The sequence below is a fragment of the Thermobia domestica genome, chromosome 1 (assembly GCF_964235325.1).
Source record: "Thermobia domestica chromosome 1, izTheDome1.hap1.1, whole genome shotgun sequence".
In the NCBI taxonomy this organism is placed as follows: Eukaryota; Metazoa; Arthropoda; class Insecta; order Zygentoma; family Lepismatidae; genus Thermobia; species Thermobia domestica.
Genome location: NC_137454.1, coordinates 44869645 through 44890374, shown reverse-complemented (window position 1 = coordinate 44890374; position 20730 = coordinate 44869645). Strand labels below are relative to the sequence as shown.

At 36.6% G+C, this 20730-nt stretch overlaps 1 protein-coding gene across 5 annotated transcripts in view; it reads right to left on the bottom strand.

Moving 5' to 3' along the window:
- CkIIalpha (casein kinase II subunit alpha) overlaps window positions 1-20730 on the bottom strand; it is a 69958-nt gene that overhangs the window by 17333 nt on the left and 31895 nt on the right. For 4 of the 5 annotated variants that reach the window (XM_081757087.1, XM_081757081.1, XM_081757091.1 and 1 more), the window contains exons 7-8: window positions 17022-17170; window positions 13291-13368 (exon numbers count right to left, since the gene is read on the bottom strand). In XM_081757087.1, coding sequence (XP_081613213.1) covers window positions 13291-13368; window positions 17022-17170 — 227 coding nt within the window. Of the gene's footprint in view, window positions 1-13274; window positions 13369-17021; window positions 17171-20730 lie in introns of all 5 variants that reach the window. The other variant, XM_081757105.1, reaches the window with a different exon arrangement.

Below are 20730 nucleotides of genomic sequence, written 5' to 3'. Positions count from 1 at the left end.
TGGGTGTTTCAAGAGTTATTAAGTCCTATTTATTTTTTTTTTCTATCTTCCCTCCTTTAAGTTCTACCGTCAAAATGAAAGCTATAAACACTTCCAAGTCCGAACCGCATCTACGTCAAAAACTTGATCGACATCGGTCGGTCGGTTTAAGAGATTAGGAGTCAAACACAGTCAATTTCAATTTTATAATCAATATATATAGGGTGTTTTAAAACAACACCGACAATGTTTGGGAGGTGATTCCTGACACCAAGATAAGACAAAGTATAGACCAACCTGGGTGCACAAATTTCCTTTCGGAGTTATAGGCTCCCGAAAACATGAGTTCCAGAGTTCCAACACATGTTGTAATAGTTTATAGTTATTTAGTGTTAGTCTTATTACCTTCCCCTAGGTTTGTTTGAATAACAGGGCCTGTTCTCTTGGGTTTTTAAATTTTATTTTTACGTTTTCGGCTAAAGTTTTGACAGCTTATAGTTTTTTTTCAGTATGTGATACATTCTGGATTACGTTCTCAGGACAATATATTATGCTATAAATAACTGGAAGGCTTGAAGAGGCATGCAAATATCTTTGAGATTTAGAAATAAGTTACTCCTTATTTTGCGTAAACAAAGGTATAATTTGTTTCTAGGCCGCATAGAACTATTAGTTTTTAAATGGAATACAAGTTATACACTTCAAATGAAAGCCTGAGTTTTCTTCATTTACACCCAATCAACCTCACGGGTTTATGTACACCGGTAATGGTTTTAATCATTTTGCATCCAATTACCCCCTCAACATCACAAGTAAAGATGCCAAAGTTTAGCACTACCACAGTAGGTGCAGAACCTGCAACATATAATCAGTCCTTAAAAACTAGAAAAACATCTATAACCTGTGAGGAAAAAAAAACGTTGAAAGAAACATACTGGGGCTGAATTTGGATTTAAACGGCATCGGAAGTGTCACTGTTCATCTCGAATCCATAGTTTTGTGGACCGCTGACACTAATATTGTTCATTCTCGATCTTTTTCAAATATCCTCCCTCTCCTAAGCTGCACTGTCAATGTGAAATAACGAATCCCAGGCTTGAACCTCATCTAGGTTGAAAATTTGATTGAGATCGGTCCAGTGGTTCAAGAGTTAAGTCACAAACGCAGTCACTTTTAAAAGTCTCCAAATATGATGGTTTTCAATCTAAAGTGAAGGAATTTTTTAAATCGGACGAGCCGTTTGAGCTGTACACTCTTTATGCGCCCAATGCTAAATGAAAAAGGCAACATTGCCATTTACCTGGACCCACAACATAAGTGATTGAAGTTACTGTTTGACATGGGGGCTGGCCATCGACACGTTAGCGTAGCGTAAAAGACAGTAACTTCATTCATTTATGTTGAGTCCTGGTAAATGGCAACGTTGCATTTTCATTTACATTGGGCACATAAAGAGTGTACAGTCCAAACGGCTCGTCCGATTTAAAAAATTTCTTCACTTTAGATTGAAAACTGTTTTACCTCTTACGTTTTGTTGTAGCTCTGATAACATAGTTATCCTGTCAGGTGATTTTCGAGACACCCTGTATGTGTACAAGGTGTATCAAAGGCCCAGGGCCACAGGTCAACTTTGTTGAGTAAGGATAGAAAAAGATGAAGGAAGTGGTTGGAAACCGGTAATTTTCAATCTAAAAGGGTGGATTTTTCCAATCGCACAATCTGAGTTCCACACTACTAACGCATCCTGTTAAATGAAAAAGCAGTTTTTAGTTCAACACGCTGTTCGAATGGAACATAAGAATCAGCAAAAATGACATGATGACCGTGCACATTGTTACATGGGGGAAGCTGAAACCTTTAAATCAGTTTCTCAATAAGGCATTATTGCCGGTATGGTGAGGGCCCAAGGGAACAGCCTGTATAATGAAGCAGATTTTTCTTGCTAACTGACGGCATTTACTTCCCAATGCAATCAAGTGAGAAGAGTTTTATTCCACTAAATCTAACAAAGCAATAAAAGGAAACAAATGTCGAATTGTCAGTATTATTTCCGTAAGTACCGGTACTTAGATTCAATTCGACAGCACTATGTAAATTACATTTACACTTTCATTACTTAAAAAGTCACATATTTCTTTAACATAGATAAGGTCTGGCAAAGTTTTTGTTGGAATTAACAACCGCTAACTTTACTTATGTACCCTGGGAATGATTTCGGTAACCAATCCTGTTACCACCGGTTTAACGAGAAACTGAAAAACGAAGGCTTCGCCAAGATTACGGTTATTTGATTTGGTACTACACAGAAAGCAGCATTAACATCTACAATTCCCTTGTCAGTTATTATCAGTTAAAAAAGCGGCTGTTGATATTAGTGTTTTGCTTAAAAAGGACTACATTATTGAAATGTAATAATCTTTATGAAGCCTTCGTTCTTTACTTAGTGCCTGGTACTCGATGACAGCGGGACTAGTTGCTGAAGTAATTCCAGGAAAGTAATCATCCGATAAGGATACCCAGAGCACATAAAGATCAGTAGTTGTTAGTCATATGTTAAGTAGAATAACGATAAATGCAAAGTTAAGAACACAGAATGTCAAAGTTACAAAATCAACATCAAATTTGATTATGAGGTTTACATAAAAACTTAGAATTACATCATTACCAGTTTTCTGTTAACATTGAACAATTGTAAGTTAAACAAGGGTAAAATTTGCACAGAATTTCTTACTCACGAATTTGAAATTTCTCTTCAATCAAACATAATAATCTTCCCTAATTCAATTGCTTCCCTCATACAGCACAAAAGCATTATAGAAATTTTCATTTTCTATCTGTAAAACTCTTATTCTCAGCCATGCGCAAAACTTATTAGCACAAAGACAGTACACTTTTTCAACACTAAACGTTAGAACATTTTACTCACAAATTATTAGTATTTCGAAAAAGTATGAGTTTGATAGTACTGTATACAACAAAATTTACAAGTACATAACACAACTTTCATTAAAAAAAATAAATAAATAAATAAATCTGAATTTGGATCTAAAAATACAACTTGCAACGCATCTCCTCGCAGAAACCGGAACAGATTAGAAAATTAGTAATATCTCCGAAGTTACGGTAAAATATTATTAATTTCAAAACTCATTATAGGAATAATTTTTCAATTCTTGCTTTAGCTCCGGAATGATGATCCATTCAGTCACTTTCAAGAAAATCTGTAACGTCCGTTCCAACTTATATTATGTTCGAATAATCACGCTGAAGTCCAGTAAAATCATGAGGGCAGCACAGTGATTTTACTGAGGCCTCATCCAAACTGACACTTTCTTTTAAAAAGCAAAATACTGCCAGACAAAAACTGTGTGGGGTTGATCCAGCAATTTGAAGAAGTTTATATTTTTTCCTCTTTGAGAGAAAATTTCCAAATTTCATGCGATAAAATCCCTCCCTATTGGTAACAAAAATAATCACAATCTATGAAATAGGTTTGATTGATAATATTACAAGCGCACCAATAATCACCTTCCCATGCATCATCCATATTGAATTCTTCAACTTAACATTTATTTTCTATGCATTTTAAGTGTCTTGTACGTTCTGTTATATTCCTTTCCCTCAGCCCCAAACCTATCCGTCCCTCCTTTACTTCGCGGCTGAATATTCAAAAAATTACTCATGATAAAAACCTGCTGCGAGTGACGATCAAAAAAACTCATCACAAGTAGTATTTTAATACACGACTTTCTTACATAAAAGATTTCATAGAATTCCCAACGAATTGTGGCGTATCTGGAAATTCTCACATACTGTTCCAATTGTTCGAACAGATGTATGGGGTTAATACAAAACGGCAAACAAAAATACGAAGAAAAAAGTCTTAATCTACATGGGTTCGTTGGGTCTTTAATTAGTAGCTATAGCTTTTTCGGAAGATAAAAGTGTAAAAGAAGGTTGAGACGGAACAAAAAGACTGAAGACAATAAACCTGTATAAGAACCCATCAAAGTTAGAATAGAAAAAGTAATATCACAAGAGAATTTCAACATAAGTATTGTTTTTAACAGACTTCATTCAATAGTGTATCTGTTGAAGGCAACAGGACTGGTTACCAAAAGCATACTAGGAACAGAACAATCCTTTTACAATTAGCAGAGGATATAATATTTCAGTTAGTTCATTCAATATACACATCGTGTTCTAAAAATCGCGCCCATGCTCATAACATTTAACATCCAAAGCCTTACTTTGGCAGTAGAATTCGGTAACAATATGTATGTAGCAACAATGAAAGGGCATATGGCAAGACAAGTAGCAAACAGAAAGCAGTTGTTTCAGCCCGGGGTGGAAGGAGGGTAACGTATGTGAAAGCAGGCGATCCGTGTTCAAATTCCACTGCTTACTCCTTTATTTACCAGGGTTGTTACATAAATTCTAAGCCTATCCACGAAATATCAGGACTAAACATGTAATACTTTTAGGCCGTCTTTATTGAATCTTCCTATGTCATACCAAATTTGGTATTAATATAGACTTTTATTGTTGTTACAGGTCCAGAAAGAAAAGGGAACAAAGTGTGACGAAAGGGAGAAATTGAAGGCGAGAGCTGTTATTGAATATCTTAAAAAAAGCTTGAAGCCGCAGAAGATCCACACCGACATGGCTGCTATTTAGGTTATAGTGTCCCTTCATTTTTGCCACACTGAAATAGGCAGCCGAATTTAAGAGGGGAAGAACGTCCAGTAAAAATTACACTCGATCAGGAAGAACCCACGGAAGAAGTCTGGAGAACATTGACAAGGGCATGAAATAATCATGAATGATCAGCGAATGACCATCAGGTAGGCTACTGAGACAAGGGACTTATCTACTGCAAGCGTTAACTCAATTATCACACAGCATCTAGGAATGAGCAACGTTTCCACGAGATGGGTGCCAAAACTTTTGACACCTGATCAAAAGTTAATCAAACGCAACATTTCAAGGGCCGGGCAAATCCAGATACCTTTCGCTCTCGATTCATAACAGTAGATGAGATATGGGTCTACTTTTAACACCCCGAGTCAAAAATTTCCAAGCAGTGGAAACACCCCTCATCCCCCTCCGAAGAACAAGTCAGTGTCTTCAATTGGAAAAGTGATGGCTACAGTTTTCTGGGATAGTGATGATGAATTATCTTCTAAACGGGCAAACAGTGATTCGGCAGTACCTATGCATGTCTTCTACGACAGATGCGTGATATAATATTCGGCAGAAGCGTTGTGGGAAAATGAAAGCAAGTGTGCTTTTCCATCAAAATAATGCCCCTAGCCACAAGTCAATCATCGCAATGGCAGCAATTCACGATTGCGGCTTCGGACTGGTCCTCACCCATCTTATTTGCCTGATTTGGCATCTTCTGACATCTCTTTTCAAAACAAAAAGAAGTTGTAAGGTGCTCGTTTTGACGCTGATGACGAAATTTCACACCTCTTCGACATTAAAAAACAGCGACACTAATTCACTTAAACATTGATGGACAAAATGTGTTGACTTGTTACGGTACTATGTTGAAAAGTAACACCATCCATGAACTCTCTGCTGCTCCGTTCATAGGTAGGCTTGGAACTTTTGTAACTAACCTTGTGTTCCTCTCTATAATGGAAAGTATAATGAAGGGAAAATCTGAGGCGCGTGAAAAATGGCAATTCAATGATATGATATAAGAAATCATAACCACACAACACTAACAGAAATCATTGCTGGGTACTTTTTAAGATATTCCTTAGCAGATAATGTGAAATCACATTCAATGTAACGAAAAATGAAATGAATGAAAACATACAACACAGTGAACTCAACGAAATTTCACTAACACACTAAGCAGTATTCAGGTCAGGAACGGTACTTAAAAAGGTCACTCTTCATTCCAATTAACCTTCACAGTGAACCAAAACTTTCTCCCCACTACGCACTCTTGGTGATGTGAAATGTATATATTATTTTGCTCCTACCACCATGAACCTCATGTAGAAAAGTTTTCAATGTACTTAACATGCATAAAGAATAAACTATAGATTTCGTAATAGAATGTATATATATTGTTAGAGACTGCATTACATTCAACTGTATGACTGAAGTGAGCAACATCTGTGTAATACAAATATGAACTGATTACTTCTCGTTCACTTCGTAGCCCAAGCATGCATGCTAGACGACGCACATTCACAGCCAAATGAAAGGGTAGGGTAATATAAAGGTACTTACAGCCCCGAGGCAGAACTTCTTTTATCTTTCTGCGATGAGCTTTAGTAAGTCAAAAATTTTCTGCAGAAGAAACACTTGTGATTGTTTAAAATACGATTTACGCGACGTAAAAACAGTCCGAACTATATTTATGCGAGTCGTCCGTGCATTTAAGATATCTTCACATAGCAGGCAAGTTTTACACTTTTCTGTTGGCAATATTTTCTTTCATCTGGCAATTTTTCTGCATAGGCGCGGCAAATTTTCTGCGATCACATCATGTTCTGCTATGGGGCTTACAGCATTCATATGATACGTGAAATCCAAATGCAGTCTGTGTAGGTGCGCAATCACAGCGCTAAATGATTTATCGCAGCTCTTCAAATACTTGGGAAAAGCAACAAATATATATATATCTGCGCCTCCAGCAAAGAGACATTTCCTTATTTTTCAAAAGAGAAAAGGTATATCGCACACGCAGCACCCGCGTTCCTTAAATGCGTTTATCTTCCAGTAATAGAAAATGACTTTTACTTAAAGAGTTAGTTTTCATTCCAATAATTCTGCCAGACTGAAAGAAGACTACCCGGGACAGCATTTATTATTAATTATGAGGTATAATTTTAGTTGGAATTACTGACTGACAGTGGAGATGATTGTGACTAAAAGGAATACCTGTCTTTTCAATCACATCAAGTGAGAACGTAATGAATTAGAGGGAAAAATTAAAAACTGTAGATTACAAGTCCCCCCTCCCGGAGTGTCAGTGACTTATTATTGATCTAAGCAACTTCTTAAGTGGTTCCTGGTTCAATTTCCACAGTGACAAAAATTATCTGTATTGGTTTAACGTCCTGAGAATTTCTGAAGGGACAGGGTATGCAAAGGCAGAAATACCAGTAAGTGGAGCCGATGTGCTTACCACTTATTACAAGGCTATATGCTATCAGGACACCGGAGCCCTCTATGTACTGCAGAACTATGGAGCTGATCGAAGGTTTCACAAATAGACACAGCTAATTCCAAGCACAAATTTCGGAATTATCTACCAAGTTGTCCTCTAATTTCCCTTTAACTCAATCAGAAAAATATAACTGTTTCCCATTACCAGTTAAATGATACATTATTATTATTATTATTTTCCTTTTGCAAGTTGACCGTAAAGACCATAATAGAAAGAATTTCCTACTTTCCTATCTACTTACTTACTGAAAACTTCTCCACGTTTCAAATCACAACGGACTTCTTCGGCAGATAATAAAAATGAAAGGTAACAAAATTATTACGTAAAAGCAAAAGAAACAGCCTAAAGCCATTAAGTTTTCTTTCTTTTTCCATTTACAGAGCCGCGTCAAAGTTTCGTCTCTTAACCACATACCAAAACTAAAAATCGCCGAATTAATCTTTGCTCTCGAGCAAATTAAGCAGAAATTGGATCATGGTTTTCAAATTGTTCAGAAAATTCGGTGTACATGTACGATCCAAATTTGGTGCGCGGTAGAGCGAATAAACTATTTCGATATGGTTTTGTAAACAATAAGATATTGAAGTCCTTATGCTACATTCCTTTGCTTTTGCCAAGTACTTTTATTTTCACTTTTTCTCCTATCAAAAGTTCGTTGTATTTCGACGCTTTGCATAAGCTAAATTCTAAGTTCATAATGTTTGCAATTCAGTAGGAGCAAAGTTCACTGCAATTTTTGTCTTTTTCCATCCTTCGCAATAGGGCTATACCCACTAGTGATTAAGAACTTATCTGAAATATCTTAAGCGTTACTTGAAAGTGATGATTAATTTCGGAAATATAGTTTTCTTTCTTGATTGCATCGGAATCATTATAAAAGTGGCAGATGTTCCCAACTAGCGCTAATCTATGGGCTCCCCAATGAAACCAAATAAGATATTCCACTCAGACCAAAGCTTTTGAGAAGAAACGTCCCACTTTTATAATAGCTGAATATACTTTACAACATGTAGAAAGGTTTAATTATACAATTGGTAAGTCACATGCTAAAAATAGAACTGTGCTTTGATAGATACGAATAGTTTCAAATTGGTCTCTAGAGATCCTGTGGATATGTTTAAGTTCATTTTACAGGTCTTCGAGATACCTGAACTCGTAAAAGCTATGTTTGAAACTAATTATGGTAAGTTCAAGAACAAAATTTACGAGCAACAAGAAGAATGGTTATGGGAACCCGTTGGGTCACAATTTCTGTTTAACATTCTTTGAGTCATTAGCTGTTACCGAAAATTATACATTTGATTTGTTAATCTATAAAAATTTGGAGGAGTAAAGAGAATATCTTTGAGTTTATAAGACAGCCCTTCAAGCAATTTACATTATAATTAATAGCATTCCTTCAAGATCTTAATTACCGTGGAACATGAAAAGAAGAATTTTAGGAATGATCCAAAAATGTACCAAAAGATGACGATCTTGGCCTAAAATTAGTTTTGGATCAGGGGCCACAGAATTTATGAACTGCCCCTAAATCAAGTTTTCATATTTTTTACGGAATAAGCACATCATACTTAGTTAAGTGATAGTTTGGGATTGGCTACATTCTATGTAGTTCTCCAGATATAAGGCCTACAAGAAAATTTTTGCCTGAAATATATTGGATCTTTTGATCCAATAACTATTAATTTTAGAGTTTTACGTTTTATAAATGCAATAAGAAAAAAAAACGATGACAGTTGATTTCGAAATTTGGTAATAAAGTAAATTTTAAAGTGCGTAGGGTTGAAAAATGGAGGAAATAAGACCACGAACTTAATAACCAAAAACAAGATAATACAGCATTTACAGATGGTGATCAGAAAAATGGAAACACCTGTAGTGGCAACACGCCAGATGTATGGATTGGCAGTGGTGTCGTGGCGCCGGCAGCGCCAGACCGCTGGTGGTGGTGTGTTAGGTCGGTCTCCATACTACGTCAGGCGCAGTGGAACAGCAGTGTCCAGTGTCTGCAGCAGACGGAGGTAGTGTAAAATGGGAGACACCTCAGATTTTCAAAGAGGGCAAATTGTTGGTGCGCGGTTATGTGGAGTGAGTGTGACGGCAGTGGATACTGTGTTAGGTGTGTTGCGTGGGACAGTGTCAAAGGAGATGACGGCCTACACAACACACGGGAAAACCACATCGGGGAAGCAGAACAGTGGGCGGAAGAAAATCATGAATGACAGGTCACGCCGCGTATTAAAGCGCATTGTCACGCAGAACCGTCGTGCCACTGCGGAGCAAGTGACGGAGGAACTCAATCAGCACCCCCCCCCCTGTTTCGACAATCACAGTCCGCCGCGAATTACATGACATGAACTTACGGGGTCGTGTTGCACGGGCCAAACTGCTCATCAGGGACCATAACGCTTTCGCACGCCGCAAATGGTGCCGCGACCATGCAACTTGGACCGTTGAGGACTGGAAACGTGTGATATGGTCGGATGAGTCATCCTTCACCCTATTCCCAACCACGGGCCATGTTTTTTTGTGGAGAACGCCCAAAGAAGCTTATGATCTGCAGTGTCTCCGCCCAACTGTGAAACATGGCGGCGGCTCGGTGATGCTGTGGGCCGCCATATCATGGTTTTCGTCACACTTAGCGGACTAATCATTGCCAACGATCATGTCGCAATTTTAGGAGACCACTTGCATCCTATGGTCCGGATGTTGTTCCCGGACAATGACGCCATCTTCCAGGATAATGCACCCATTCACACAGCTGGCGTTGTTGCAACGTGGTTTGAGGAACATCGGGATGAAGTTCAACACCTTCCCTGGCCCGCCCAATCCCCAGATCTCAACATAATTGAACATCTGTGGTCCGTCTTGGAAACACGACTCTGGCGACGATTTCCACCTCCATCCTCTCTCACAGAACTGGCCGATGCCCTGCACGAGGAATGGTGTAAAATTCCACTTGCTACCATTCACGACCTCTATGGCTCCATCCCACGTCGCATCAAGGTTGTTCTGAAGGCGAAAGGTGGCCCGACACCATATTAATCTGGTAAGTTGCAATTTCGTTCAGGTGTTTCCATTTTTCTGATCACCATCTGTACTTTGATGACAAATGGATTTCCTTACTTTTATGAGCCAGCCTATTCTTGAGAATATGAAAAATGTGAAATTATTTATAAACTTCGCTTGTGCACTGAGAAATCGCTCGCTGATTCATAGACTTGTTCATTCAGAAGATTACAAGGATAAATGTGAATGTAAACTATCTACATATGCATCCCAAAAGGGGCACAGAACTTGAATCATGTAACATACGTGGGTTTGAAACTTAACACTGGCAACGTCTGTAGATACGAAATGAAACTGAACTAGTTGTTTCACGATACCACTTATTTGGTGAGGACCAAAATGAATTCTGAGAAGTAAATATCCATAATTTAATAATCCATATTTAAATTCCTCGACTTTTCCAGGTTTTTTTCAGTTTTATGAAATTCAGACTTTTTACTAAGAAACTGAATTTTTCGACTTGCAGATTTTCCAGGTCGGTAGGAACCCTGTATTATACCACATATCTCAAGTGTCTCAGTAAATAGACTCATCCCTCCGACGCGCAGTGCAGGTGTGACGAGAGACGATAGTAGTGTATCAGGTAGTGGTCAAACGCCTATGTGATGTGTATTCACGATGTTCACAAAAACAGAAACTGTAAAGTGTATTTCTTCTATACATGGGCAGTTCGGCAAATTCTTTGAACTTCCCTGCTGGATTTTACAACAGTATCTCTTCCTCCCCCTATCCCTCCTTTGACCACTTTTACGGGGTTGCAATGTCGCAGCACCCATTGTGTCTCGTGTCTCTCACACTCTCTCACAATACTATCGCTAATGTGAAACAGATGTCAAGGCCTCCACATTTTGCTATAATCGAGTATAATATATATGTTTAAGAAAACTATTTATGTTGAACAGCAATCTTCTAATCACTGACTGAAAGAACAGCATTTGGAACTGTGGCAACTAAGTACTCCACGTGAACTTAACGAGCGGTTGTCAAATGCTGGAAATGAGGGTTCTGGTTGGCCATTTAGTTATCGGGGGTGTTCTCACAAGTTACGCGGACGATGACTTATTTATGGCACTAGCCCCTACATGTAGAAAGCGGCATCCTTTATATACAAACTGCACATGTATAGATGGAATACACTTCAACTGAAAATTAAATATGGCCGCGCCCGTACAACAAAGCCAATGCCATAAGGTCTTCGTGAGGCGTGAGGATACGGCGTTACCATATAGAACAGTGGCCAGATGGGTTAAAGCTTTTAAGGCAGTTCGTTCTATTGTCATTGAAGAGCAAGTGAACACTGTAAGCGCACTATTGGATAGACATACGTTCAGACAAAACGTGAGATATTCTGGGAGACTGGATTATCGCATACGACTGTGCTGCATATTCTTAAACACCTAGGCATGAGGGAAAATATAGTGCAATGGGTTCCCTATTGTTTCACGGAAATGCGGATACGGTTACTATGTGATGCGGTGTCGCTTAAACACACCTGGAGCGATTTTTTTAATGGTGTATTCTTATGCTTGACGAGAGATGGGTCCGATCGTACGAACATCTTCTCAAATGTCAATCCAATGAGTAGGGTCATTATGGTCACCTTGCAAGTTCGTCAAAACCAAAGTGTGGAAGTTATAATAATTTACAGTAGTGAAGGAATATGATGCTGTCATCCTACCGGATATCATACTTCCAGGACAACAGACTGTCAACGTACACTACTTCTGTCGTTTTCGGGAACGTAATTTACCACCAGCTTTGAGACAGAAGCGGTAACACCCTCCCTCAAATCATTAGCTGAATAATGATTGGGTGCATGTGGCTAATTTATTCGGTCGCCGAGGTTGGGAACTGCTTCTTCACCTACCATATTCACTGGAATTAATCTTCTATGATTATATTTAATCCCAAAAATGAAGGAACTACTACGTGGCATTCGCTTCCGCACTATTCTAGAGATTCGGATCTGTATGTAATAGACCGCTTAGTGAGAACTATTAATAGAACAGACGCTGCTGCATGGATACTAACAACTTCCAAACAGCTTTGTGACTCAAATTCACTGAAGAACCGAAAGTTTCACGCAAATATTGCTTTTGTATTAGTAGTAATTAAATAGTTGCCACTATTATTATATTTCCAACCCATATACAAAGGATACTAAAAAGATGAGACTCTGCGGTATCAGGTTTGTCCAAGATCTATGTATATTCAAACATATGAGTAAACTACACAAATTATCTACTTTTTTTATTATTTTTTTATTTATTTATTTTTATTTATTTATTTATTTTTTTATTTGAAAGAAATATTTTAGAATCGTTTTATAACAGAATAATGAACTTCCTTTTCATTCGGACAAGAGCTGGCATTCTATTATTAATAGTTTATTGAAAAATACTGTTTCCCACAATTTAAAAAAAAAAAAAAAAAGCTTTAGTTTTTAAATGGACATCATTACTTATCTTATTGTAGATCTGTGTTGCATACGTAACGATCTGGCAACCATTACTTATAAGTTAAACATAACATAATTACAACATGGCTGTAACTACTGAATACAGTAAAATGTAATTATATTATGGATTTCTTATTTACATATTTTAGTTTGCTTCACAGGATTTACAATCTCTCATTTAATATTATGCAGAACATTTCATAATATACAATGCCGATAATGTTCAATTTCTCCTGGTAGTACTCAACAGTGGACCACATGTTAGATAAAAAGATGAAACAAAATTTAGAAAACAACTCTTACAATTCGATGCAATCAAGAAAGAAGTCACATTCTTTCAAGTTCTCAAAATTCCTAAATATTTACCCACAAGAACGCTCATAAATAATTCCTAACTAATTTTTGGATGTCTTTAATGAGTATACCAAATTCAGTTAATTAATCAGGGAAAGTTGTGTTATGAAACAATCATTACGTATTTTAATAGTTCATGCTACTGAAAAAACATATCTACAGCTATCTACAACATTTAATCACCACCACCATATTAGAAAACAAGAAATGAAAGCTCATTACCTGTCATGCTACTCACCTACAGGCCCAGAGCCTGCTATGGGAGTAGGTGATGAAGATATCATATTCATCCTACCTTGATCTTTCGCGATTGGATCTGAAAATGACAAATATTATATGTAATACAGGCAAAAGTAATAAATATTAAAAATAATCAATGACAATGTTTGACAATTACTAGTAAACGAACGCATATTGACACGTTACTCACAGCTTCATGTCTTGTGTAATGTTCCAAATAAGCCAATAGAAGATACTAGTTAACTGTTACGCACATCAGTAGAACCAAATGTGCTGTAAGTATCGTTATTAGGAAACACTGAGTGAGAGGATTGTATCCACGTATTACAGTCGAACACGGTAAGACCTTTATCAGTGCAATACTGTTATGTAAAGTGAAGTCTACTGGAAGATGGAAATTCATCCAAGTGACTGATCATGGCAGAGCTATTTGTCAGCTTGAGGCAAGTCAAAGTGTTACAGAGGTTGCATGTGTGATGGACTATCAAAATGTGTTATTTATTCCTAGTCCTCACAAGACGAACAGCTATCAGTATGCATAGTGGAGGCATGTTAGGCAGGGTTGGCAAAAACCATGGTTTTTATTTAAAAAACCAAAAAAACCGGTTTTTTTGGTTTAAACCAGGTTTATTTGGTTTAAATAATTTGCTCTATATATTCATATCATATATGGACAGAAATAAGTTTGTTTCGCCTTAATGTTATTATGCAACAACCGGGTTATGCTGGAAGGGGTCACATAAGCTTAAAGCGGAATAAAAACCGCTTCTCGAGTTACATCCGAGAGAAATTGTCCTCCATTTGAACTCGGAACCAGGACTAATTGGCCACAAATGCGATACGTCTGCCGACTCACTCACGAAGGAATCCTGATAAAAATACGTTGTACTGACCTTTACATGATTCTTAATATAACTGTCAAGAGTCATTTCAGAAGGACAAAAAGATAAACAGTTGCACAAGTGAAACCATTATACAGAATTACATATGGACAATTTCAAAGTACTGCGGAGTACAGGAGAACTAATTTAGTTCAAGTTAGTTAACAACGACTTTTATTGGTCCAAATTAAAGAAATACAACGACTTAATTTGCATATAAGTAAGAAAAGTGAATAAAGATACGAATTTGAGTCCACTTTTGCTCAAACTCATTTATACATAAATAGATACCAAAGGTACTTATTTCACTAAATGCCTCTCGTGGGGTCTGTATGACCCCCCCCCCCACACACACACACATACGAAAGTACGGCATTTTCGATGTATTTTATCAATAGTAAACATTGAAACGAAACAATATTTAGAATTTTTCTTCGATTGCAATTACATAATAATAATAACTACAAAAAATCACAAAATAAACATTTATAAACTTGTAAAAAAAGTTGCTTTTGTAGTATAATCTTTTTGAGTAATGAATGGGGAATTTAGGTCTGAATATAATACGAATAATATACGGGAGTGAAACGTGATAACCCACAAATGTGTGCTCATCAAGATTTTACAAACACTTACACTTTTACTAACATTTTTCGTTTTTTGGTTTAAACCACTAGGTTTTTTTTGAAAAAACCAGCTGGTTTAAACCAGCCAACCCTGATGTTAGGTGTACAATAACTCAATAGGCTCGGTATATATGCCAGTTGGCAAAAAGGAATCTATCCGGCATTTCCGCCCAAATCCCTCACGCGTTCAGCAAGGCTTCTGATGTTCAAGTGACCTAAAACCATCTCACATGGGTTGTATGCTAGGAAGCCAGTGAAGTGTGTTCCACTTTCCCCTGCCCATCGTTGTACCAAATTAAATTAGTGTAGGGAACATTGTGACCGAGACTAAAGGGGGTTGGTTAGTTAGATTGGAGTTTAGCGGCTCTTCCAGCACCGAGGCTATATGAGATATCGACTTACAGCTTACAGTTTGATCTGAACAACATAAGCTCCCACCAGAAATCGAAACCTGGGCTCCAGCGGTTATGCTAACCATATAGACTCAAGTAGGAGCAAGGGAGATGTTCAAAGTTATATTCTCAAATGAATCACAGTTCTGTGCGACAGGTATGGGCAGGCCGCATACTGAAAGCTGGAAGATCATCACTGCACATCTTCGACGCAGAATCCGTTACTAAAGAACGAGATCCTAAGAGGACGTGTTCGTCTTTTCTGTAGTACAGTAGGTCCTGAATTTGCCTACATGATTAACAACGCGCGCCTACAGTGCTGCCCGTTACACACACACTAAAGAGAGGACATCAACTATACGGCTTGGCCAGCATATTTTCCAGCTCTTAATCCAATAAAATAATGCCTGAGATGCTCTCTAAAGACGAACTACAAAGAGAAATTCCCCTCTCCGGTATCTCTAGGCTCTTAAAACTACCCCTTACGAAAGAATGGGAGAAATCTAGATTCCCGAACATACGCATCGCCAGGATACCAAACATGTGCACCATGCTGCGCTGTCTGGGGTTGGCTGTACGCCTTACTATTGTGATAGAACTGTCTGCGTTCATCGTAACTTACGTTTTACGTTCTGTCTCCATACTGCTTTGCATATCACATCGTGTTTCTTTCCTCGGCGGGGAATCCTCCCTTCTTTTGGTAATAAAGCTGGACTAATATATATATATATATATATATTCAAATATTAGTAATTTGATGTACCCCGATCATGTTCTCAACGGTTATAGATAAATGTGTGCTTGTTCCCTACTAATTCTCAAGCAATTTAATAAGATTTACCTCTACTGTCTGATTAATACAATAAATTTTTCATGGGCAGGAGGAGAAAAAAAAGCGTAATCTCTATAATGAGATTCGAGTAAAAGTTCTCATTTGTTAACATAAAAACAACAAGCACCTTCTGTATCCATAGACACCATTGAACACAATTTTCCAACAGGATGACCACAAAGATTGTGAATGGATTATAAACTGATGGAGGAAAATGAAAGGTGCAAGGTTTGGCACCTTAATTTCATGGAAATATATACACATACTCCCTCTAAATGAGTTTTTCTCAGTATCTCGCTAAATGATTTCTCCATTCAAAATTTATATAGTAGCTTCATTTCATCTTATGGAAATAAAGAATAAAGACCACAAAGTAATGTAAGAAATGAGATTGAGAAAGTTGAATAGTTAACATGTGCAGAGGGTGTAATAACAAGAGCCAAATAAGTAAAAGCAGAAGAAATGTGAAGGAGGATTAAGTTGCGACTACTTACAAGTAATGTTAAAGTAGTACTACTTTACAGTTGGAAGACAAGCAGTGACAAAAAATTAAAACAGGCTATCTTGAAAAATACATTTTGGATGTTAGTCTATTTTATGACAAAGCATTATGGAAAACTAATAGAAAAAGACTTATTAATGAATACACAAAACTACGAACGTAGAATTGAATAGGTCAGATTGCCTAAGAAGAATATAAAACATAAAATCAAGCTGGAATCAACGAGCACACGACATTGAATTGATTTATTGGGTGTTTCATGAGGATGTCTGTGGCTGGTATCTTTATCTTTGTCCCTATCACAAGACAGGAAAAGTGATGCAGGAAATCAAGGCAGTTGGAAGAATTGGTGTGAAGCAAAGCCATTACCTGTTAACGAATCCCATGACGATGCTTCACTATGGCCCTATTCCCCGAATGAGTAACAGAAAATAAGTCTCCTCTTTCTATCATACATAACAAATAAAAAAAAGTAAAAAACTTTGCAACAACTTACAGAAATAGGGATGTTCCATAGCTTCTCGTGCAGTCAGTCGCTCTTGATGATCATACCGCAGGAGCTTATCAAGGAAATCTAAGGCTTCCGGCGATACTAAATGCTGGTTTTCACTGTGTACGAATCGTTCCCATCTTTTCCGTGAATGTCTGAAAAGAAAATTGGATTTACTAAACAGAAATTAACTATATTAAAATAAGGTAAATGCATCATTACAGGAATTACACATATCCACGTATAGATGATATAGGACGCACATTCATAAGAAAAGTGAATCTCCTTGTGCCTTCATGTTCATTACTTTAACTGAATGTTTGAAACATTCCATGTCAGATCAATATGCCAAGTTTTGACCGCACCATTTAAGATTTTCATGCAATTTGGTATGAAGAACACATTTGACAAGGTAAGTAATTTTGCCAATTGTCAGAGTATCATTTTGAAAATTGTTCAGGATACAGACAGAAGGCAAATCAAACTTGTGAAAAATGACTCACATGCATGATTACAGATTGTCATACATTTTCCCTAATTGGAGTACAGCAAAAATTCAATCGCCATTGCAAAACTAATGAACGGAACTTTGCTACGATTTCCTACATGATCTTGTACGTTATAGTTTCAAGATCGTTCACTGTAGCCATTTACCTTGAATATCTCAAAACACACCATCGCAGAAATTTATGAAGAAGAAAAAAAAAAAAAATCCCAACACACACTTCTACCCATGTACAAAATATCAGGCTGGAACCGCAACGGCAAGGCAGTGCAAGATGAATTGAAATGACATGCTGACCTCTAGTTCAGGTAAGGTCCACACTGGTGTTGTAAAATTTTCGGAAATTTTGAAGCTGTTAGTAAAAAGCCGTTTTCTTCCTGTTTCTTTTAAGAAAAATATTTTTTTTTTTTTTTTTTTAACGCGTGAAAAATTTAAGTCGAGAAATTTTAATATTGCGAATATTGAAAAACGAAGCATTCGAAAATAAAATGGTTGTAATTATTCTTGAAAATTAATAGTCTGCACGCATTTTCTTTATGTGCTCTTCAGTCGTTTATTCGTGGTTGTGCATTAATTACGAAACTTTCACAGTTGAATACACATCTACTTCTTATTGTGCTCTTTGATCTGGTGAAATTTTGTTAATTACTTCTTAAAAGAGAGCAGTAGGCAAATTTCGCTAATATTCAGTAAAACATATAATTACTATTATTTAAGATTCTAATATAGACTTTTATACAAACTTTATAAACAGAATTTTGTATGTAAATAAATACCTGTTTTCTAGTGAGAAATTTTCTATCCGCTATATATATAAATGAAAGTGACAAATTCGTAACTTAACAATTCTTGAACCACCAGACCGATCTCGATTAAATTTTCAACATAGATGAAGTTCCGGCCTGAAACTGTTTTTATCATTTCATTTTAAAGGTGCAATTTGGAGGAAGATACATCGAAAATGACCAATATTAATGTCAAATCCAGTTTTCGGGGTTGCTGAGGTGAACAGTGACACTTCGGATGCCGTTTAAATTAAAACTCTGGCCAGGAACTTACGGAAGATATATAAAAATGATTGAAAATAGCTGATAGTGTCGAATCCATTGTTTTCGGGGCCGTTGAGATGAACAGTGATACTTTTGATCCCGTTTAAAGCCAAATTCATGGGGCAGGGGAGAGAGATTATATATATATAAATGAAATGATCGAAAATGACCAATATTAGTGTTGAATTCCTCGCTTTTTGGAGTCGTTGAAATGAACAGTGACACTTAATGCCGTTTAAATCCAAATTCGTCCCAGCAAATAAATGATTATATATATATATATAATCATTTATATGTGTGTGTGTGTGTGTGTGTGTGTGTGTGATGGGAAATGATCGATATTGATGTCGAATCCATAGTTTTCAGAGTCGCTGGGATGTACAGTGACACTTTCGAAGACGTTTAATTCCAAATTCATTCCCGCAACTTGGAGGCGGAGAGATATATAAAAATAATGACCAACATTATTGTCGAATCCATAGTTTTTGGGGTCGGTTAGAAGAACAGCATGACAAGTGCGAAGAACGTTTATTCTGTTAATCTTTAATAATAACGAACGGAAGTTTCACATGTTAAATTCGTTAATATATTTCTTGCTTCTGAAATTTATGCACTTGTGCGGTGTGTGTGTAAATAAGATCATCTCTCTTTCTGAGTTGTTCGAAAATTATACAAATAATAAAGAGGGATTTTTTTTTTCAGAAATGAGAAAATCAAAAAGTAATTAAAACCTGTTGCTCTAAGTATTTTTCCTGCTGGCATATACATTGTATATATGCAAATATATACAAATACATTATATATATATATGTTGCAGACACGTTACAGCAAGTAATCCTAAGATTAGCATCAGGCGAAGAAATTGTTTTTAAATTATATTTTCCGGTTTTTGCCAACATTTCAGAACCAAAGATTTTTTTCTAATTACGGAAATTTTACACAGCACAAAGACGACACACATCTCAATATATATATATATATATATATATATATATATATGATTTTAACATAGTATCTAAAATGATTCTGGCCCGTAATTTTAACACTTTCTTGCAACAAAGCGGAAACTTCATAAGACTGTTTAGGATAACTTAAATGCATCTATACTAATTAATCTAACTAGGATTATATTTTAGTATCTTTTGTAGCCATAACTCCATTATATCACGGAGCTAACTTTAAAGAGTTTGGATAAGTGGTGCACATATTTGTTGCCACAAATTTTCTCTATTCTAATACAAGAAATATAAGTACTCAATGATCGTAACTGTAAGCCATTAAATATAAAACAGTTTTCATTTTAAAAGCATAATGTTATAAAATAATCGAAAATTTAAATTTTTCCCAAATTTTTCCGTTTTTCTCCAAGCTCGGAAAAAACTAAAAACAAAACTGTTACCCAAGCCAACTCCTTTTTTTTCCCCAGGCTTTTACAATACTAGTCCAGACATACATGTATATGCATGTACAGTATGTATGAACTGCAATGAGTGATTTACATAGTGATATTTTCTAGATGCATATGTGATAACTGTCCAGCTTATTTCACTACTTCAAACTATATTAGCTGATACATTTACATGAAAGGTAACTTCATTAAAGTGCAAATGAATAGCTTGGTTAATGATCAGATAACAAATCTTGTAAAGAGATATCATAGAAGTAACTATCTCCATTTCTCTTGCCTCCAAAAATTGTGCAATCTTTTGCTGTTGGTCAACTTTTGTAACGGCTGCTGTACAGTTAGAATCTGGTGTACCTATGTGAATGGCAGCGATGGTTCACGTGGATGCGGAAAATTTACCGTAATCTGTTCTGCAAGAATATTCGCATATAAAACATCAATTTTCATCATACACAATAATGACAAGTCACGAATATTTTCCACACCTAATAGATTTAGCAACACTGACCCAATCTTGTACTCAATTAAGTGAATATATTCTGGTCTTCATAGCTTACTGATAATGGCAATTAATTTTTTGAATACCAGGAATTGGTCGCACATTTTTAGGTTTCTTAATAAACTACTGTCATTCTCATTCTCATCCTGTCTATGCTGTATATTTCTGGAAACTTGATCCTACAGCTGTCACGGTATCATCATTTAGTGATTGAACAAACACTGAAGGATGCAGGTACAGCTAATCTCGTAATGGTG